At 43.5% G+C, this 21450-nt stretch overlaps 2 protein-coding genes across 4 annotated transcripts in view; both read left to right on the top strand.

The window, feature by feature from the left end:
* The window catches only part of E2F3 (E2F transcription factor 3), a 28076-nt gene extending 15992 nt beyond the window's left edge, over positions 1-12084 (top strand). The window contains exons 5-7 of the mRNA XM_019518693.1: positions 4959-5073; positions 8620-8758; positions 9788-12084. Coding sequence (XP_019374238.1) covers positions 4959-5073; positions 8620-8758; positions 9788-10053 — 520 coding nt within the window. The 3' untranslated portion in view covers positions 10054-12084. The remainder of the gene's footprint in view (positions 1-4958; positions 5074-8619; positions 8759-9787) is intronic.
* A 6940-nt stretch (positions 12085-19024) lies between these two features.
* The window catches only part of CDKAL1 (CDK5 regulatory subunit associated protein 1 like 1), an 877582-nt gene continuing 875156 nt past the window's right edge, over positions 19025-21450 (top strand). The window contains exons 1-2 of one of the 3 annotated variants that reach the window (XM_019523432.1): positions 19025-19130; positions 20891-20932. The gene's annotated coding sequence lies outside the window, so the exon portion shown is untranslated. The remainder of the gene's footprint in view (positions 19131-20890; positions 20933-21450) is intronic. The other 2 variants (XM_019523416.1, XM_019523423.1) reach the window with 2 other exon arrangements.

The following is a 21450-nucleotide window of genomic DNA, read 5'->3' on the forward strand; positions in this document are numbered from 1 at the left end:
CTTTCTCATGCATGAAAGAGCGCACGGTTGGCCTTACTTATCACTTTGTTACATTGATGACTGGTGTTCATTTTGGAGTCGACTATGACTCGGAGATAGATCCCTTTCTGCTGCTGTGCTGCTTAGAAAGTCACCTCTCAGACTGTAGGTGTGTTGGTGATTCTTTCTCCCTAGATGCAACACTTGGCACTTATCATTGTTAAACTGCATCCTACTCTGATCTGCCCACTTTCCCAATCTGTTCAAATCTGCCTGAATCAGCTCCCTGCCCTCCAGTGTGTTTACTTTGACCCATAATTTGGTGTTGTCCATGAATGTGGACAGAGTGCTTTCCACGCCCTCATCCAAGTCACTGATGAAGATACTGAACAGCACTGGTCCAAGCAGAAAACTTTGGGGAACTCCAGTGCCCACATTTTCCATGTCAAAAATGACGCATCCACCACTACCTTCTGGGTGCGTCCCATAACCCAATTCACTCACCTGACCATGTAGTAATCTACATCACAACCACTTAATTTATTTGTAATAATGGGATGCAACATTGTATCAAAGGCCTTTTTAAAATCCAAGTAGATAACATCTACCTCAACTCCTGCATCTAAGCAATTTGTGACCTGGTCGTAAAAAGAAACAAGGTTAGTCAAGCAGGATCTACCTGCTATGAAGCCATGCTGGTTGCCCTTCAGCATTATTTTTCCTTCTGGACTCCGACAAATGTGATCCTTAATAATTTTTTCAAAGCTTTTCCCAAGGATAGAGGTGAGGCTAACTGGCCTATAGTTACCCAGATCATCCTTTCTCCCCTTCTTGAAAATAGGGGCTTAGGTGTCTCTGTACTAATGCTAGGAGCATAGGGGACAAGCAGGAGGAACTCACACTCCTGCTTGCAAACAAAGACTTCGACCTGGTTGAGTTAACAGAAACCTGGTGGGACCCTACCCATGATTGGGCAGTAGGCATTGAGGGCTGTAGGCTGTACAGATGAGACCGAATGGGGAAAAAGGGGCGGGGGGACATTGCTCTATCTTAAGGAGCAATACATGTCTTCATTATTCAAGATGGGATCAGAAGGGGGGCAAGTTGAAGCACTGTGGGTCAGAATACAAGGGGGTCAGAGTGAAAGGCACTTGGTAGTGGGGGTGTATTACAGAGCACCACACCAGGAGGATGAGTTAGACCTGGCATTCTTGAGACAGCTCTCAGAGGCGGTACACACAAGGGACATGGTTGTCATGGGTGACCTAAACTACCCTGACATATGCTGGGAGGAGCAATCAGCTAGATCTGCCTGTTCACGAAGGTTCCTAACCAGCATACAGGACCTTCACCTAATGCAGGAGGTATACAGTCCCACTAGAGGAAATGCCTTACTGGACTTGGTGCTTGCTACAGGGGATGACCTGGTGGGTGATATGCAGATACAGGTTAACCTAGGGGATAGCGACCACCAATTGTTAGAATTCACTATCTGACGAAAGGTGGGAAAGATCACTAGTAGGGCAGAAGTGCTAGACTTCAGAAAGGCTAACTTCAATGAGCTCAGGAGATTAGTAAGTGAGACACTGAAGGGCAAGAGCATTTGTGAGGTGGGAGTCCAGGGAGGGTGGGCATTCCTCAAGGGAATGATCCTTCAGGCACAAAAGGGGACCATACTAGTGCGCATAAAGGGAAGCAAAAGAGCCAAGAAACCCTCTTGGCTGAACAGGAAAATCCAGGAGAGCCAAGGGGGAAAAAGAGGTATACGGACTATGGTAGCCACCAAGGAATACCTGCTTGGCTCGTATTTGCAGGGAGTCAGTTAGGAAGGCCAAAGCAGAAATGGAACTCGGGCTGGCAACAAAAATTAAAGAGTCCTTCTTTAGGTACATAGGGAGCAAAAAGAAGGCACATGGTAACGTAGGACCCCTACAGGACAGGCTAGGGCAATTGGTAACAGGTAGGAGGGATAAAGCTGAGCTCCTAAATGAGTTTTTTGCATCTGTATTCCTGAGCACAGATAAAGACCTCTCTCCCAGAGGGCCAGAGACAGGCACAAGAGGGACTCCAAGCCACCAACAGTTAGCGCTGACCAATATTCATGACTCAGACCTATACAGACTGATGTGAAAGTGCAACACTAAACAGAGGTCTGACCCTGACTGTCAGGTCTCAATAAAGTTTTTTGCTTGTCCCGCTGAAAACTGATAAAGAGTAACATATTGTCTGCTTAAGTAACTGAGAAGCTTGTTTTAGTAGCTCTTTTAATCCGAGAGGACGGATTGTTTTTGCTTTTAAACAGCTGTTTCTTTGGTGGGGTGCTAGGTTGCTGTTCATGTCCAGCCTGTGAGAGAAACCTATTGTCTTTTACTAGTAGAATTTAAAGAATATATATTTTTTAAGTGAATTGGAATATGATTTACGTGAATTGCTTTTGTGGAAATTGCAGTTTTCCTTCAGCTGCTCAAGGTGTAAAGGGAGTAGCAAGTAATAAAGAGAATTTTCAGACCTTCAAAACATTGGGAGATTTGGATGTCTGAGAAGACTTGTGAATATGCTGCATAATGCATTGCCTTTTAGGAGATGGGTTCAATTTCAACCCAAACCTTTTATGAGAAAAAGTTGCTACCACGTGATTTGGAATAGATTTGCTGGTTTAAGCTCATACCATATGAAATAAGACCGCCATGACTGACTCTTAGGTATCAAGGTTGTAGCCATATTGGTCTAGAGGCAAAAGGAATCAGACCTCGTGGTAGAGGTGATATCTTTTATTAGACCAACTTGATGTTTGCAAAAAAAAGATTCTTTATTTGCAAGCTTTCAATTACAAGCACCCTTCTTCAGGCATAGGAGAAAAGATGGTAAAAGTTCTCCTAGGTAGAAATGAAAGTTTGTATTTCATAAGAGTTGAAGGTGTGGAAAAATATCCTGTTTTTACTCTCTGCCTTTGTGACAAATTTCTGTAGAGAGGTAAATGAGCTTTTATCTGTCATTTTGCTTCCAGAGAAGTTCAGTCCAAGCTAGGTTTAAGTATCTGGGTGAAATAACTCTTCGCTTTTGCAACCCTGAGCAATGTGTTAGCAAATAACAAAAATAAAGACCCTGAAGTACTTGTGTGTTGACCATGGATGTTTCCTGTTCTGAATAGAAATGATCTCTTGTCTTGGACTAACCATGTAGTTGGGATAAAGTTTAGACAAGCTTTTGAATGCAAGCCATTTTTCCTCAGGTGTAATCCTGAGGTTTAGGAAGTATCTAGTCAGACATGAGAGAGAATGTCTTACATTTGAAAGCTTGTCTAACTTTATCCCAACTACATAGTTGGTCCAATAAAATATATCACTTATAAATCTTTGCTTATGACATAATTTCTGGACCCTCATGGCTACAACATCACACTTACACTGTCTATTCTGAATAGACAGACAAACTGATACCCAAGTTACACAATTTGATGACAGATCCCACTATGTGGTACAATATGAATGCTGACCATAGTGAATGGTCTGTGAGTAACCAGTCCAAGGGTGGTCGTGATGCCCCCTGGTGGCTCCGTGACCATGCATGCCCCACTTTGCCCCTAGGCCACCTTACCTTCTCACCTGTCCTGCCTTGATGGCATAATGATAAACAGGGATGCTGCCCATGGACCTTTGCATGGCCCTAGTTCCACTGCTAGGGTCCCCAGCATCCTACTGAACCTCGCTGGTCCTTGGGCCCCTCACTGGGCTGCTCAGGTTAACTGTACCCTGCAGGGCACCCAAAGCCTTAAGGACTACATGCATGGCTCTAAATCCTCCACTATACCACACCCCAGGCCTTGCTGGTCACCGAGCTCCTGGCCCCCATTTGCCAGGCCCCTGTATGATTGCACCTCTTTGGCACTGGGCCCCTGGCCGCTGTGTGGCTGCTGCCTTGCACTCTGCCCACTCTGGGCTCAATTACTGCTCAAGCCTTGAGCCTGTGTCTGGCTCCCTAAGCCTCAGTGTTCCTGCAGGCAGCAAAGCAATCAGACTCGTGTTCCTGGGCGCCTCGCCTGGGCAGGAGCTTCTAACCCCACAGCTAGCAGGGCTAGATTAGGTTGCCAGCCCAAGCCCCCAGGCTTATGTGCTCCCAGGGCTCTGCCCCTTTCCAGTCGTTTGACTGCCTGGGCTGGCTGTAGGTGCCTGCTAATTGTCTCATTTGCCTGTTGCCCCAGCAGCCTGCAGCTGCTATACCCTGCCTACCCTGCAGAGCTCCCTGGCTGGGCTACTTCTTTTAAAGGAACAGAGAGACCCCAGGCTCTGTTATAGTACAGTAAATTAAAAAACCCCCCCACGTTATTTACATTCCTTTCTCTCTCTCAAGAAGGTAGTTGGATAACTGTTGCTTGTTTTTTATGTCTGGGAGTCCACAGATTATATGCACTGACCACTTCATTACAACTTACTGTTTTTAATCAACTCAGGGTATAAAAACTAGAGATTAGAAGTCACATAGGCAGGGAAAAAAAGGACAAAGGATTTCCTAAAAAATAATTACTGAATAACTAAATATCTAAATTGTAATGAAATGACAGCTGTAGTTGTTTTTAAAAGGTGTGTTTTGTGCATGCGTATTATATATATTTGAAAATTACCATAAATTTTTGCAATTCATAGTTCTATGTAACTTGTTTGCACATATGTTGAAATTCTCTGCCAGATGTTGAGTAATAATGGGTTGGGTGGTTTTTAAAATGTATGTACTTCTACACACACACCAGGTTAACTAGAGACAGCTGTACTTAAGATGGGAATGAAAATACTTTTTTTTGTTCCTTTTTTTGGTTTGTTTGTTGTTTTTTTGCTCAAAATGGCATCATTTGCATTTGACTGAAACTAACTTTCAAATTTGACAGTACGAAGGAATAACATATATCAAATCAGTTTCTGCAGAAATCTTCTTCAGTTTGAATGTACTGGTTTGGTTGGAAAACATTTCTTAACACTGATTACGTTAGCTTATGTTACATATCAAGATATTAGAAAAATTAGTGGCCTTAAAGACCAAACTGTTATAGTTGTGAAAGCTCCTCCAGAAACAAGACTTGAAGTGCCTGACCCAGTGGAGGTAAGAGCACAGTGGTTTTCCTTATTGCATACTAGGTTTTTATCTATAGCTGGATGTGTTTGTGACTTTCTGTAGCATCGAGTTGGGTCATTACTGATATATATATATAGCCCTTTATTCATCCTTCTTGAAGACTGGAGGGGGGGAGGCCTTTTTTTTAAAAACCTGAAGGCAACTACATAATCAAACTGCCAATTACATAGCAGATACTAATCTTTATATTTCTCCTACACCTTTCCTGGAGTATCACAGTTATGCTTTTTGATTCTTGATCCTCCAAAACAATTCATTATCTTTTTCAATTTTTTTGTAAAGAAAAATCCTCTCCATAATTGCATGTAATTCCTCACTGTAAACCTGTAGCATTTTGAAGTTTACTGGTCCTGCTTCCTACAAAACTTGTTGAATCTTATATAAACTCTTTCATATCTGCCGCCTTCTTCCCCCATCAGCGTTTCCCTGTTATCCCTTAACTTTACCAAAATCTGACTTTACGTTATTGTGACCCATCATTCCACTTGAATAGATTTGCTGTTGCTGTGATTTTGACCTGGGAGGAATTTCCCTCCCACTCTGCCCATCACAAATAGATCTTCCTTTAGAAATCCACTCTGCTTGTTTTAATCTGCTCTGTCCATCCACTGGCCATCTTCTATCACCCTTGCCTTTTCTACACGGGCTACTGGCTGCCAGATTACCAGAGTATGATGTCTGGTTATCCTTCTTCCTTCCTCAGTTTTATTTTTTCCGATTATCTCAAATAATTCAAAACTCCAAATTGATTGTCTAATATGAGTCAGGATTTTCCCATTTAATTTACCTGATGTCACAGATGCAGACTGACCTGCATTTCAGACTGTCCACTCAGGTAAATGGTCCGCTTCATTTATCTCTCCCTCCTGAGTTCAACCCCTCTGGATCTAGACATCTGGTTGGCAGCCCCACTCTTTCCCAAGCAAGTTAACTTGATGGCCCAAGTGTGTGTGGAGCACAGAACATAAGAACTGTCATTTGCTGGGTCAGGCAATAGGTCCATCTTGCCCAGTATCCTGTGTCACATGGTAGCAGAGAACGGATGCTGAAAGGGAGAGTAAACTGGGTATGAACTAAGGGTTCTTCTCTCATTTGCAGCATTTAAGGTTTAGGAAGTTTTGATTCAGAGGCTATATCCCTGATTCCCATTCTCAATAGCTACTGATGCCCCTTTCCTGCAAGAATATGCCCAAACTGTCAGCTTTCACAGCATCTGGTGGCAGTGAGTTCCACACTTTAATTACATGCACTGTGAAAAAATTTCCTATTGTTAGTTTTAAACTTACTACCTACTAGTTTTATGTTTCATAGTTCTTGTATTGTGAGACAGTAAATAATAAATCCCTATTTACTTTCTTGTTGCCATTTAGTATTTTTATAAAGCCTTATCATGTCCTCCCTCAAGCATCTCTTTTCTAAACTGATTAGGCCTAGCCTCTTCAGTTTGTCCTTATATGGAAGCCCCTCCGTACCACTAATCGTCTTTGTTGCCCTTCTCTGTAGAAACCCTTTTGTTCCCCAGACCTCCAGACTCAACTAGTGTTTTCAGATCAATGTGTTGTTTTGTCATTTACCCAACAGTACACAGCAGTTAGAGGCAGTGAGTAAAACAATAAAGGTTTAGGTACTCATACCTGAACTTCAGCAGCATTGGTAAGTTCCTCTGAGCCAAGATGTCCCTATTTGTGAGTTGGGAGGACAGATAGTGCTTGGGTTTTCCCTTAAAGATTTCTCTCCAATGGCAGCTAGTCACTTAAACCTCATCACATTCTTCAACCTAAGATCCTTCAGTTTTGATCCTAGTCTCAGTTTGAGAAGCATAAACCTTGCTAGCCTGTTTGAGACAGTTAAGGCCATTCTCTGATAAATAGCTCTCCATATTGTCCCCCTATATTGTCACTGTCATTATTTTGTTTCCTGTTTGTTTTCCCCCAATAGCCTTTGATTTCATTTTTAGCAGTATGACAAGATGATATCAAACAGATAAACTGAGGTTCATAGGATACTCTTTCATTTTTTCATACTTGACCTGCTTCAGCTTCAGTCTGCACTCACTTCTCCCCCTCCTACATATTAGTCACATGTTGTACACCTCAGTTACCCTTGATATTGCTCTTGCCAGATAGCACAGTCCTTCTTTTAGTTTGCTTGTTTTTTTCAATATTGTTCCTTAACCCCCTCTCAATCTATTCTTAGCTTCAGTATCTATAGCCTCCTGTTTTCTTGATAAATTGTTTTTTGTCTTGAACTACACAGCAATATGGGCCAGATCCTATTCCACCTAGTAGCTAGGTACATGTGCTTTCAGTGTCTAGGTGCAATCCTGTCCTACGATGCTTAAGTCTCTGAAAAGCCATTAATGGATCTATTTTTTAAATGCACCTTCATATTGGCTTTAAGCCTAAATTGGAAAACGCAGTGAGGATGCAGGAACTTTTTGCATTAACTTCCTAGCAGGTTGGAGTAGAATTGTACCTAGATGCCTAATAGATTAAGAGCTAGCCCTTTGTACACTTACTATGGTAAAAAAAAGTCCGGATATGAGGAACCATTTGTCTAAGAGCACAATAAATAACTCTGAGAAGAGCAAAGGTGTCTGTGCTACTGGTGCCTTAAATCCACTAATAATATAATGCATCCTTGATGATTTCCATGAGCCTGAAGCAAAGTGTTTTTTTTTATTGGAGAGTTAATATTATTTTTTCCATCACAGTAATAAGAGCAACAGACTATATTTGTATCCATCCAGATATATTTTCACAAACAATTTTTTTTTCTCCCTCAACTTGTGTACTAAAAAGAGAAAATGCTAACTTTTCAAGACAAAGAGGGAATTTCAATCCCACAAGGAGCTTCTCCAGAATTGGTCTGCTGTAAGAGCATGGCATTTGCTTTCTTAGGAGGCAGAGGGGCTCATAAACCAAGCATTTTGGGGAAGAAAAAGCCACATGATCTATTTTATGTTTATGGTTTAGAAAAACGTCCCCTATTGGATGTTGTCAGTGATTTTTTTCCATATGCAGTTAATTATATTAATTTTTCATGTAAACCAGATCAGCATGCTAAAGCATTCCAGCTTTTTAACCTCAAAAAACCCTTTTTGCTACTTCATTTTTAAAGCAGAAATATGAAAAAGTATATAAATGCTACAGTGTAATGTCATCACAGCTGTTGTGAAAAAGTGTTAATGAGTCTGGTCCCCTTTTATGTGTACCTGCCTATAACATAACAAATTGATGGACTTCTTAGGTTTGTGTTGCAAAGAAGTGGGAAGAAGGTTGATTATATGATGTCTTCCCATTTCTGAGTTGTATCAACCAAGTCTCATATATTTAAAAAATAAGGTGGAATGTAAAAATAATTCTTCTTGTTTGTTGTATCAGAGCAAATTCAAACAGCGGCAGCCAAAACGTCCATCTCTGCCTTGTATTTTGTCACCCCTGGGCAGATGTATTACTATTCCATTGCTTGTTTTTATCAAACTTTCCTAAAATTTGACATCTCTTCTATTAGCAGAGTGCATTGATACACTTATCTAGTACCCAAGGACCTATTGAGGTTTATCTGTGTCCCGAGGAAAATGATGCCCTCAGTCCAATGAAAATGTACAGTCAGGACCACAATGGAAATATCTCAAAAAACATTTCCAAAGGTAAGATACTCCACGTGATGTGCAAAAGTCTTCAGTGTGGTATGAAAATGTGGCTGGAGTCATCTGTGCAATTGTATTTTTGGGTGCTTTTTTGGCCAAGGAACTGGAAAGCTAAGGTGCAAGTTTTCTTCAATATCTTTCTGATGCGTATTAAAAAATATCTTTTTCCCCTCTTTGCCTTGTACTTACAACAGGGGTGTCAGACCTGTGGCCACAGGCTGCATTCAGCCCATGCAGCTGTGTAATCTGGCTCATGGGCTGCTGGAACAACCCTATGAGCTGGCCCTGCTCCCATGTGTTGTGCGTAGCACATACTGGCTCCAAGATCCAGCACTGCATAGGAGGTCAGACCTAGTCCCAGCTACAGGGCCAGATGAATTTGACACTCCTGACTTATGACATCAGATCTTCTCTTTGCGGATTTTATGAAGCTATATATTTATAGCTGATCTGTTTAATAAAATGTATCTACTTGACTGTGACTTTCTGAAAGAGAACAGTGGGCAGCAAACAAATATTTTCTCAGTCAGAAGCAAAATGCTACATTTACTTATTTGTCATCTGCAGTTAACCAGTCAGACATTCAAGATGCTTTATATTTATTTAGAAAGCCTTGAATATACTTTACTTGGACATAGTCCCAAAGCCAGTTTATGTGTCCTATTAAGACTTTCATAATATGTTTGCCTACTGGTTTCCATTGAAGAATCTGCGTCTTTCATTTAATTTCATTTCTTTATAAGTAATTGCTGACGGATGCTGCTTTCTATGGCAAGGATACAGTAAATTCGTAAGAAAGCTTATGTTGCTGTCATCACCCCCGTCCCTCTCCCCCCATTCACTAAACCTAAAGGTATTTTTTCCAACATGCTATTTATAATCTATGATCAGGTGGATATAAGTAAGCAGAGAAAGAAGAACACTTCTTTGCTGTGCATTTAAGTAACTTGGTGAAAAACCTTTGCTTTGGTATTTAATTGTTATATAAGAGATGAGATTATCACTATCTTTAACTTTCTTATCTAATAGATTTGGCTTCTGGTAACTCAGGACAAGGTGACAACTCAGTGAATATGACGAACATCTCTCCACTGGCTTCTCCAACCAACCTTCTGCAGCAGACAGAGGACCAAATTCCCTCAAACTTTGAAGGGCCATTTGTGAACTTGCTGCCTCCTCTGCTTCAGGAAGATTATCTGCTGAGCCTTGGGGAAGAAGAAGGCATCAGTGATCTCTTTGATGCTTATGATTTTGAAAAGCTTCCCTCATTGGTGGATGAGTTTATATACAGTTGATTATGTTAATTTCTATATAAAGCATTTTTCTTTAAAAATGGCACCAGAACACCTGCTGTCACTCAGAGTTGTTCCCTAGCCCCCCAAGGATAGCATTACAGAGGAGTAAACCAGACTTCTGAGCAATGCTGACAGTCTAATGAAATACATCCTAGGTTAGTACAACCAACTGCAGGCTCTTGCAGCAAAGACCTGTGTGACCCTAGGCTCCAGCACCTCGTGAGTCAGCAAGTGGCACAGTGTGCAGGCAGGTAGTGTAAATGACTTCTCCCCCACTTACTCAGTTTCTGATTACAGTGTCAAGTGGGCTTGTGGAGGAGGGCTCAATGAACTGGTTTAGTCATAAATAGCAATTTTTTAATAGTACTTCAGGCCGTGCCTTCTGTGGAGAATGCATGTCTTTTGAGTCTCGCAACCTGGATTGTACCTGCAGTAAACGTAAATATAAAGTAATGCAAGTGTGTGAAATGGGTATCTTCAACTCTGCAGGAATGTTTAAATTGCTCAAAATGAGCATTTTGAGAGCAATGTATGTGTTTCAATATGAGGTCAGATACTAAAGTCCTTAAAAAGCTTTTAATAAAAATACACTTTAAATGTAGTGTATATTTCAAATATGGGCAAAGTATAATGTTCTGCCACTTCTCATAGTAACCACATATTTTTTAAAAAGCTTATGTGCGTGTGTTTGTGTGCGTGTGCGAGAGAAAGTGTTTTACTTATTAAAAAAATAAAACGAAGATGCACAGTTCAGTTTTACTGCCCCCAGTGTGCACTAGAACTGGTACATAAATTTTTCTGGTACTAAGTGGGGCTTTGTGTTAAGTGCCTACTAGAGATGCACTGTGGGTTTTTCCCTTTATGGAAAACAACTTATGCCAAGCTTTGTTTGTTCAGTAATACCATATTTATCTCAGTGGGTTAGCTTCCTCTGCTTCTAGCTTTTATAATTCTCCTTGCCAGCAACATGGGACTGATGTTTTTTCCAAAGTAAAAACTACATAAGTGTAAGTACCACATCAACTGAATTGTTTTATTTTTGAAACTCTTTGGTAGAATAGTATAGCAACAATATTTATTTTTTTTCTTTTGAAAGTGAAAAGAATTCTAATGAGTCTTAAATAATTTCCATTTTTGTGTAAAATGTTGCCACTTTATGGGCTAAATTAATGTGTGTTGGTTTGGATGATGCCCCATATAATCTTCTGTTTGCATTATTGTTGTGTTTATCTGACATATATAGTAAATTTAGTAGTATTTTATATTGTAGTTTGAATATTATGTATGCAGGTTTTCTGGTACCATTGAGTTGCTGCTATAGAAGCTCACATATGAAATGGCAAAAATTTACAGTACTTAAAACTGTATGACTGAGTGAGCCTTAGAATATAACAGTGTATAAAGGGCAACACATTAAGAACTGTTAAACAGTGTTAAGTGTGTGTTTATGTGTACAAATGTGTGCATAGATCATTCTGCAGTTATATTTAAGTTGATGTATGTTCTCTACTCACACTTTAGTTGTCTAGCAGTTTTGTACAATAGGAATTAATTTGTAAACACTGCCAGAATATTTTCTAGCTGGTTTGTAATTTTTTAAGAGTTTTTTTAAATGATGTGGGTCTGTAAATAAAATTGTAGTATTTAAAGTTTAAGTCTTGTGGAAGAGGAAAGTAAAAGTTTTGTGAGCATGAAGATTTTGTGTGAGACAAGGGGCACTTTTGTGGGGGAAGATAAAATGAAGACTAATGGATATTGTCTGTCTTTGTTATACCATTTTGTACAAATTAAACACTTGTCCCAATGTGTGCGGGCAAAATACTAAACTAATTTAGCTTTGCATTGTATGCTAGTTTAAAAAACCTGTAAAATAATGTAAAAAAAAAAAAAAGCTTTTATGGTGGGTTTTGTAAATAGATTTATTAAAGGGTGACCTGTTCTCTAGCTGTGATCTTACCACTTCAAATGGATGTAATTTGAATAAATTTTGTATGGTAATGAATCAATAAAAAGGATTTTTTAAAGAGTTTAGTTTTGTATGCTGATGTCTATTTTGGAATCATGCTTTTTTTAAAATCTTGTTACTCATAGTACTTTACCAGTATAATTTGTATTACAAAACCTTTATCAATGGTAGCTGTTATTGTTTTTGACTTCTTTCATTTGATGAAAAAAAAATTGGAATCCCATTAGGTTATTTGTCTAGCTAGGTTGACAATATGCTGTGCTGCGCAAAAAAAAGCAAACAGCTATAAAAAAATTAACAAACAAAATGACCATGTTCAGATGAGTGCAGCCGTGCGGTATGTGGTGCTGCAAACATATCTGCAGCGCCATATACCACGCGTTCAAATGTTCTGCACACTGCAGGGGAGTGCTGCCCATGTGTGTGCTGCTCCACTTTTTATTTGCACAGGTTGTTTGAACCCCTGGACATCTGGGGGTCAAAAAACACCCAGGGAAAAAAACAGGTTTTTTTAATAAGCATTATAAATTCACTACTTACTGACCTCACAGAAGTACTGTTTTTAGGAAGGATTGGCAGGATGGGAGGGAGAGGAATAGGGAGACTTAAAGAATCTAATGATTCTCCAGCTGCTGATTCCTTGGGAGGATTATCCCCAATTAAAGAGGGTCACTCAGTCAATAGTGGCTCTGGGAATAGTGCCATGTACTGTGGAGCCTTTTCAGGTTTTTTTAGTGTATGTTCAACTTCTTAAGGTAGATGTCCTCCAATGAACACCTTCACTTCCATGCTTTACTTTCCCTGTGGTAGCTGTAAGACTTCATCATGGGAAAAAAAAATAGGAGGAGATAATCTCCTTGTAATGTGTTTGCTGTCTCGTCCACTACACAATGGAACAGCTCAGAGCTATGGGTCACTTGCTTTCCTTATATCCTTATATTATTATATGTGGGTTTATGCTCACTTGCATAAACCCATATACAGGAAGGAAGATCATGAAGATTTTCCTTCTTTGCACTTTCCTCATATACAGAAGAGAGTCATGGGTGGGATTTGTCCTCTCACTTCTATGATCTCACATACAGAGGTAAAGGCTGACAGGCAGATTCTCTCTTTCTCCCCATTCTGGCATTGTGTGCCTAAAACTTGCTCAAGTACCTTCTATAAGCAACTCTCACACACAGTTTCTATTCACCCACTGGCTGTTAGATTTGATGTTTCTCCCTCCCCACATGCTGTGCTGTAAATTACTCTCATTACTTCTTGCAGCAGCTGGGTTGTCCTTGGAAGTTTTGTATCGACATATTGCTTGGAAATTAAACCCTAACTTTCGTTAGTGTATCTATGCTAATTTGTAGTGTGAAAACTCATTATCTATCTAGCAAGTTGTTACTCATTTCACAGAGGATTTGTGGGAGTCTATGTACTCCATATTGTCTGCAGTTGTAAGACTGGAAAAGCATTTGGGAAATCAGTAAGATACAGATGGCTTAACAGGCTCTCCTTGTTCATGGCTGCACTTCATATGCTAGCTCTTTCGATCCTGAGCAATGGGTTTATTCCTATAAACCTCACCACAACTGGGTGTGTACTCCAGATGGCACAATATAGAGCAGGAGTGGGCAATTATTTTGGTTGGAGGGCCACTATAGGAATTTGGAGGAGCTGTTGTGGGCCTGGGAGGGAGGGGAGAAATAAGATATTATCCAACCCAGGCCTGTCTGGTCCATACCCACTGCCAGGTGTGCCAGAGGCAGTGCACAGGCAGGATCTCCATGGAGACTGCTCAGGACCCCTGCAGGCTGGGTGCGTTTGGCTGGGTGGATGGGATGGAGCCGTAGGCAGGCAGAGCGGCAGGCAGGGCCAAGTTTGCAAGGCAGTGACAGTGCCGGGCTGAGGCCAGGGGCAGGGCTGTGATCTGCTCCTTGCACGTCCCTGCTGCGGCTCTGGCCCAGGCTGCAGCCCTGCGCTGTCACTGCCCTGATTTCCAGGCCCCAGCCGCTGGCTGCCTGTCCCACTCCTGGATGCTTCTCCCCACTTGCTCCCGGCTCCATCGCATCCACCCAGCCAAGCGTGCTATGCCTGTGGCTGTGGGGGGGAGGGGTACCAGGTGGTGTCCATGGAGAAACCACCTGCCCGCTCCCTCTGGCGCCCCTGGGGGTGGGTGCAGGGTGGACAGGCCAGGGTGCCCAGGCAGCAGGGCCAGGTCTGGCAGCAGGGCCAGCTGGAAGGAACCACAGTAGCGGAGGCTGCCAGGAAGCAGAGTCCAGCCGCTGAGTTGCCCATGCCCTGCCATGTGCTCAAGGGCAACAGGACTGACTACACATGCCACAGCCTGGGCTACCCCCCTGCGCCTGATCTGGGTGGGTCCAAAGGACCTGCTGCAGGCAGGATAAAATCCCTTGGCAGGCTGGATCTAGCCTGTGAGCTGTATCTTGCCCAACCCTGATGTAGGGGCTTTGATCCTCGCGCTGAAGTCAGGAGTAGATTTGTCTGAGGCAGATGGATGCTGCCTGCACAAGAGGCAACAGTATGCTGGGCGTTTTTTGTGACTCGCCTCTCCTGTGTAAACCTGGTCACTCTTCTGCTTATGCTCTAAAACATTTCTGTAGTTGAATTTACCACATGAAATCTTAACTTTCCGTAAGTACTGAGCATTAATGAGGTTAGGAGACAACATGCCTTTTCTAGTGTTTCTTTTCCTTTATGTATTTTCTGTGGTAATAGACACACTTCCTCAACACTTATGGGAGCTATATCTTGAGTTGGGATGGGAGTGGTAGGAGAATAATGGACTGATGACAGAGGGAGAGTAACCTGGAATCAGCTTGGGAATACAGCTTGGGTACAGAGGCACTGAATCTGATTCATTGGAAAGTAACACTTGAAATCCTTGGCATGTAAGTTGTTAAGCACATGAGATGGAATGGGAATAGGTGCTGAACAAGCAGAAAGAAGCTGTTAGCTCTGTACAAAATGGTGACATATGGCCTTTACTCGGAAAAGTAGTTCAAAATCCCCTAAACAGTTGTACAATAATGCAATACATAATAGTTATGGACACAGCTTCCCTCGGCAGCATTTCCAGGCCGACAGCTTCTAGAAATCTCCTACTCAGCAATGCAGTAAGTTTGTCTACCTGCGTGGGGGTCTGGCATAAGATACAAGGTCAAGTGATTCTTGGCTGCCCTGATAAAATCCTCCTCTTGCTTGGACTTCATAGCACTTGTGGGGGTCAAGTGACTTTCCAGTGGGTTTTTGGGGAAGTTACTGGTTTTCATGTTGGCCATGGCCATGTTGTTTTGCATGCTTTGTGGGAAATGAGCCAAAATGTGGTCCAGTTCTTCAAAGTACGGACACATAGTAGGAGCATTAATGCAACACCTGTTCTGCTCTCATGTCTTTAGCTGCTTCTCCTGGAACTTTTTTGGATTGACTCAACTCTGGAAACTGCTCTAGGACGAGCCCCTGTCTTCAATTGCCCTCACAGTGTTTAAAAAATGGTGACTTCTCCAAATGAGACTAAACATGCTGTTTCCTAAGAAGGGCAACTAAGTCCAGCACTTTCATAGCAACAGATGAGGGCGTGGCTTCTTTACTGAGCATATGAATTCACTGCTATCTTTTTTTGTTGTAAAAGGACACTCATACCAATATCCATCTGATCAAGATGACCCCAGAGCAGCAGAGCGCACTCAGGGACAAGCTGGTTCCAGTGTGAAGCAGTCAGTGTAGGACTGTAGTTGGAGGTAGCTGGAGTTGTAGCAAGAAGTGAGAGGGTCAGGAATGGGTTTCCATGAGCAGGCTGACTGGGAAGGAGAGTTAACTTCTGTTCCAAAGTGAACTTGATGTGCCCAAAGACACCAAGTAATTTTGGTTTATTAAAAATAAGTTGCATGTGGAAGCAAGGCACTTAAGGCAAACCACGCTAATGACAGCCGTTCCAATGGGAGCAGGGGATCACGGCTCTGCCCCAGTTCCTTGCAGTGGTGACAGCCTTGTCTGGAGCAGGGGCAGAGCAGCAATCCTCTGCTTGCACACCCCTGCTCGGAGTGTGCAGGCTACAGATCATGGCTCTCCCTGGCTCCAGAGCAACCTGCCCCCATCACAAGATCCCAGTGGCTCCAGAGCAGTCCACCACCCCACTCTGCCACATGCGCTGCCAGCGTGGCTGCTTTCCATGGCAAAGCCAGTCCTGAGTTTTCCCACACAGCTGAGGCTGGGGTCTCCATGGAGACCGGCCCCAGCCATGTGGGCAGGGGCTGCTGGGAAATGGTGTCCGGCTGCTGGCCAGATTGACGATTTTGCCCACCTCTGGCCTAGATGACGAAGTCTTTTCTGGTTTTAAAACGCTATAAAAAGAATGAGGAGGAGGACAAATTGTGAAGAAACAGGAAAGGATCCGCTCATGGCTGCACAATAAAGACTGGAACAGTTGGAATTGATTAGTGCTGCCTCTGACACTATTTAGTCCTAGGAAGATGCGTCTCAAACATCTAAAGCAGACTAGACTAGCCAGGTCAGTGCAGGGACTGATGCCCTCAGATTTCTCTATAGTCCACTGGCTAGTTTCAACTCTTGGCTAGAAATGCTACAAAGGTAATAAATTACCTATCACTTTATGTGTATTATGGACAGGGTCCATAATACACCCTGGAAGTGGTGTATTAATACACCACTGGAAGTGGGAGGGTCATAATACACCCTGGACGTGGGAGGGTCAGGGATGGGTTTACATGAGCAGACTGACTGGGAAGGAGGGTTACTTCTATTACTGTTTCAAACAAAAGGTCAACAGGCTGCCAAGCTTTAGCTGCAGTTAGACTTATAAGTCTAATATGGAGTAGATTCATGGCATCTACTGACTTTTCAACCAGTTCAAGAGGGACTATAACCTGTTGCCTGTAGGAAAAAAAATCCTTTAAACAAAGTAGCGTGACATTCCAGGTGCATTTGTATCAAAAAGAGATATACTCTGTATGCCCTGGAGGAGATACAACGTCAAAAAGGGGTCAACGGTCTGCCCTTACCCTAGCAGTCCATAGTGGTTATACACCAGTGGCACAACAGAACGATGCTTATCTAGCTGCTTTTGGCTCCTGCATAAATTACCTAGATTTACTGCTGGGTCAACTGAGGTGGACAGTACAAGTCCAGCACAAGTCCATGCTCGCACTCAGACTTCTGGAACTGCAGCAAGATGCCCCAAACTCTTTGGACTTGAAGGAGATGCAGGGCACACAAAAATAAACCTGCCAAATCGTGCATGTTGAGATGTTTCAGCTATAACAGTAGTTTGTTTTCTGATGATATCCTGCTCCATATTAAGAAAAAATAACCCAACATTTTATTGATGTTTTTCCTCTGATCTGGGTCTGCTAAGAGCCCACCTAAAGTTTGTGCTATTTATATAAGTGGGACTGTTGCCATTGCTTTATCAGGAGCTGGATTAGGCGCACACTTTTATAATTTTGGATGCATAATCTTGCGTTGAATTAATTTTGCAACCTCAAATAATGCTGAGGTCATATTGAAAATGCAACCAAATTTCAAAGCAAGTGCAATTTATCTTCAGGCCCTGCCACACATTCAGCTGAAAGCTGGATAGAAACCAATGATTGAGTTGTTACACATTTTCAAGCACAAACTTTGTATCTGGTTGGCACTCCTAATAGCTGGATGGATGTTTTTATGGTGTGGTAGTTACTTTGCACAGCTACATCTATTGCACAATTCAACAGTGAAGTTCATAACTAAGGCCAGCCCTTATTGTGTGATTCACCACTAAATTGTGTGATAACTTTAGATGTGGTTCATTTACAGTGCTCACTTTGCACATCTGGCCAGCCTACATTTATTGTGCGAGTCACCAGTGAACTGCATGATAATACCTTTGCATGCGTGACCTGTCGACATTTACTGCACCATTCACCAGTGAATTGGATGCTAACAACTTTGCACATGTGACCCATCTCACTTTGCACATGTGGCTAATCTACATGGATTATGCTAATGGTTCCCAAACTGTGGGTCATGACCCCAAATGGGGTCACAACATCAGCATTTGGGGTCAGAGCGGCTGTGGGTTGGGATTGAGGTGCCATGTTGAGGAAATGTGGCCATAAATGGGGTCATACTGAGAAAAGTTTGGGAGGCACCGGATTATGCATTTCCTCAGTGAATTGCATGATATACGTAATGTCTGGCAAGGGCCTTCAAAGTCTTATTTTTCTGAAGGGTAGCATCTTGAGACAGTCGTTGGCTTTGCAAAGCAGGCTCCTTTTTCAAGAGGCCAGGAGCCTGGTGGGTGGGCTCTTTTACTGGACCAGGTGCATGGCTGGGAGAGGGGTGGGCAAGCTTGCCCATATGCCAGGACTCTTGCTCCAGTCTCTGCTCAGGGCCGGGTGCTGCGCTGCCCCCAACACTTTGCCCAGCGCTGCTACGTCTTAAATATGAAATGACTGTATTGCAAGCTCAAAATTATTGTACGTGCCAAAAAACTACCGTACACTAGAAAAAATATTAAGATAAATATGCAGGTAAATCTTCATATTTACTTTCTGTTGCTCACTGTAGGTCCCCATGGAGTGATTGAGACCCAAAAGTCAGTTAAGACTCTCTGAGAGTGACTTCCGCTTTGCAAATGCTGCATCAGTTGGCTCCTTCAAGAAGTCTCCTGCATTTTCAGCACTTTTATTTTTCGTACATCGTACAAGGGGCGAAATTATCGTACAAATACAACCATTACGGTACACCCAGACGCACCGCCCCCGCCTTTCCTCCTCCTTCTGGGTCAGACCCAGGGGAGAAGCCGCGCACGTGCCGAGACTAGAGCCCACGCTGGTCCCACCGCTTCCCCTCCCCACCCGGGCTCTCACACCCCGGCCGCAGCCTCCCATTGGCCGCCGGGCAAGGTGATGCCCCGCCCCGCCCCGCCCCGCCAGCCTTAGATCTGGTGGGGGCTGAGCAACCACTGCTTTCCTCCAAACCAGCTGCGGCGCGCACTAGTTTGTCCGCTCTGAAGCGCCGTCGCCGTGCTGTCACGTGAGCAGGGGGTAGAGCGGGCATGATGGCGGAGCCCATCCAAGCCTGAGAGGCGCGAGTGCGGCAGGTGAGTAGTAACGTCTGCCTCTTCCGTTGCCACCCCCCCTAGTCCCTGCTGCGGCCGGGCTGCGTCTGGACCCCGAGTGCCCCCGCCCCACGGTTTCAAGCTCCAGGGGCGCTGGGGGTTCCCCCCCGCCCATGTCCTATTCTTGGGACGGCCCAGAGCGACCGTTGGGGCCCGCGTGAGCGGTTCTGTTTTTCCGGGGGCAGGTGAAACGCACGTGAACGGTTCCATTCCCGGGGAGGGGGGTGTGGAACACTCGTGCAGCCCAGGCCAGCGGCCCCAGCCGCCCTGACTTGGACTGGTCCGTCTTGGAACTTTTCTTGCCAGGGCCCTGCTGGGGGTTCCGGTGGGCACGTGGGGGCTGGAGCTGAGGCTAGGGCCACTGAACAGAGATGGTGCCTATGCATCCTGCTTGCCTTTGCACTCCCGTGCTTTTGGAGCCCAACTCCCTCATGGGCGAGCTCCCTCCCTGCCACCTCCCCACAGGAATAGGGGTGCTGGGCTCTTTGGCCAGAGGCAGGATGGATTTGCACTTTATGCCCTCCAGCACTGTTGTTACTGTGCTATCCTTCAGCACTTCCTTTTGGCAGTGCTAAATGACAGCCAATGCTGCACAGTCCAAGTATTGTTATTTTTACCCGCTATGTCGCCATAGTGATGCACTATACTAAAGGAGCGTGTTGCTGCTGCGGTGTAGCTGTGGCATCATGGCTTTTGCCAGCTGATGCTGCGTCACTGTCATGTCTCATGTAGACGTGTCCAGGGAATCTCAACCGGGGGTCTTGGGAGGGTGCTGCAGGGAGGAGAGGGGAGGCAATTCACAGGCAAGGGAAGGCTCAAGCTCCAAGTCGAAGGAGATCAGCAGAGAGGGACTGGCACAGGCTCCCTGTGCTGCCTGGCCTCTCTGTGAGGAGGTAAGCACTGTAAATGAACCAGTTTCTTCTGGCTAAGATCAAGCAGGACAAGGGGCATCTGATCTCCCATATCTGCAGCTTGTACCTAGGATACCTGCCTGGATATGGGGAGCATCTGAAGTCCCAGACTGATGGGTCTGGGAGGGAAGAGACTTGCTCCATGGTAGAGCCACCCAGACTTGACAGTTGAGTTTTGCTCAGTCAGATTTGGGAACTTGACTATTGGGCTTTGTCCAATTGAATTTGGAACAGATTTTTGCCCTTGACTAAAAAGAAAAATAAAATCTATTAGCATTTGAAAGGGGTGCTGCTCAAATCGCCTGAGTTCTGGAGGGTGCCTGGGGTTGAAGGAGGGTTGCCTTGGGCCTAAAAAGATTGAGAAGCACTGTTACAGAGTTACTAAATCAGAGATGCATAAGCTCACCTAAACAATGTCTTACTTCTTAGATGTGTCCCATCTAATGAAGTAAGCTGTTGCTTATGAATGTGTAGGCATCTCTGATTTAGGTTTGTGCTTGCATTGTCAGGGGAAAGCTGATAGTAGAAACACAAACACCTCCCCCAGCTTTTAACAACTCTGTCATCACACCTCTTCCATCCTAGCTTTCTCTTTTCAGTCTGAATATTTATCCCTGGCTACAGTAGTCACTTCACTACTGGAATCCATGCATGATCATCATGTGTCAAATTAAGAGATCACATTTGTAACCAAAGCTCTTGTAGCTGTTAAGCCACCTGTTTTAAGAATTTGATCAGTGTGAAAAAACAGCATGCTGCCTGTGACCAGCGCATGAATAGGCTTATGCTAATCTTACCTTTAAGAGCTTTTTTTTTTTCTTTTCTTTTCAGATTCATTAATCAGGAGGACTTAAAAGAACATTTATTGGAAAGGTATTTTTGGATATGGTAATTTAGAATGTGTGTTAGAAGCTTTTGAAAATAAGGGGTGCCTAATTAAAAAGCTTTATTCAGTAGTTTTGTTCACTCTTCACATAGGCCAGAGGTATCAAACTCATCTGGCCTCTGGGGCTGGTTCCGGACTGTGGGGCTTGTGGGCTAGATCTGGACACAGGTGGCAGTGGGGCCAGCGGTGGCTACAGTGGTTAATACAGCTGTTGTTTGCTCCCTACCACTGAGAGATCCTCAGTGGGGCCCTGTACCATTGATTTGCGCAGTGGGCCTTGTACTTGGTCCCTCTGGATGAGGCCTGCAGGGCGCACATTTGGCATCCCTGACCTAACGTGTACTTCAAAGAAGAGCAGTAATGTCATGAGCCATTTGTTTTTTAGGGGTGTATTCTGTGCCTTTAGTGCTCAAGTTTTTCAGTGTTGTTTTTGTACAAATTGCAGTGATTTGACTCTAGCAATTAGGAAATGTTTGATTTTTTTTTTTTTTTTTTTTTTTTTTTT

This window comes from Gavialis gangeticus, unplaced genomic scaffold (genome assembly GCF_001723915.1).
Source record: "Gavialis gangeticus isolate Ggan-Ray unplaced genomic scaffold, GavGan_comp1, whole genome shotgun sequence".
Lineage (NCBI taxonomy): Eukaryota > Metazoa > Chordata > Crocodylia > Gavialidae > Gavialis > Gavialis gangeticus.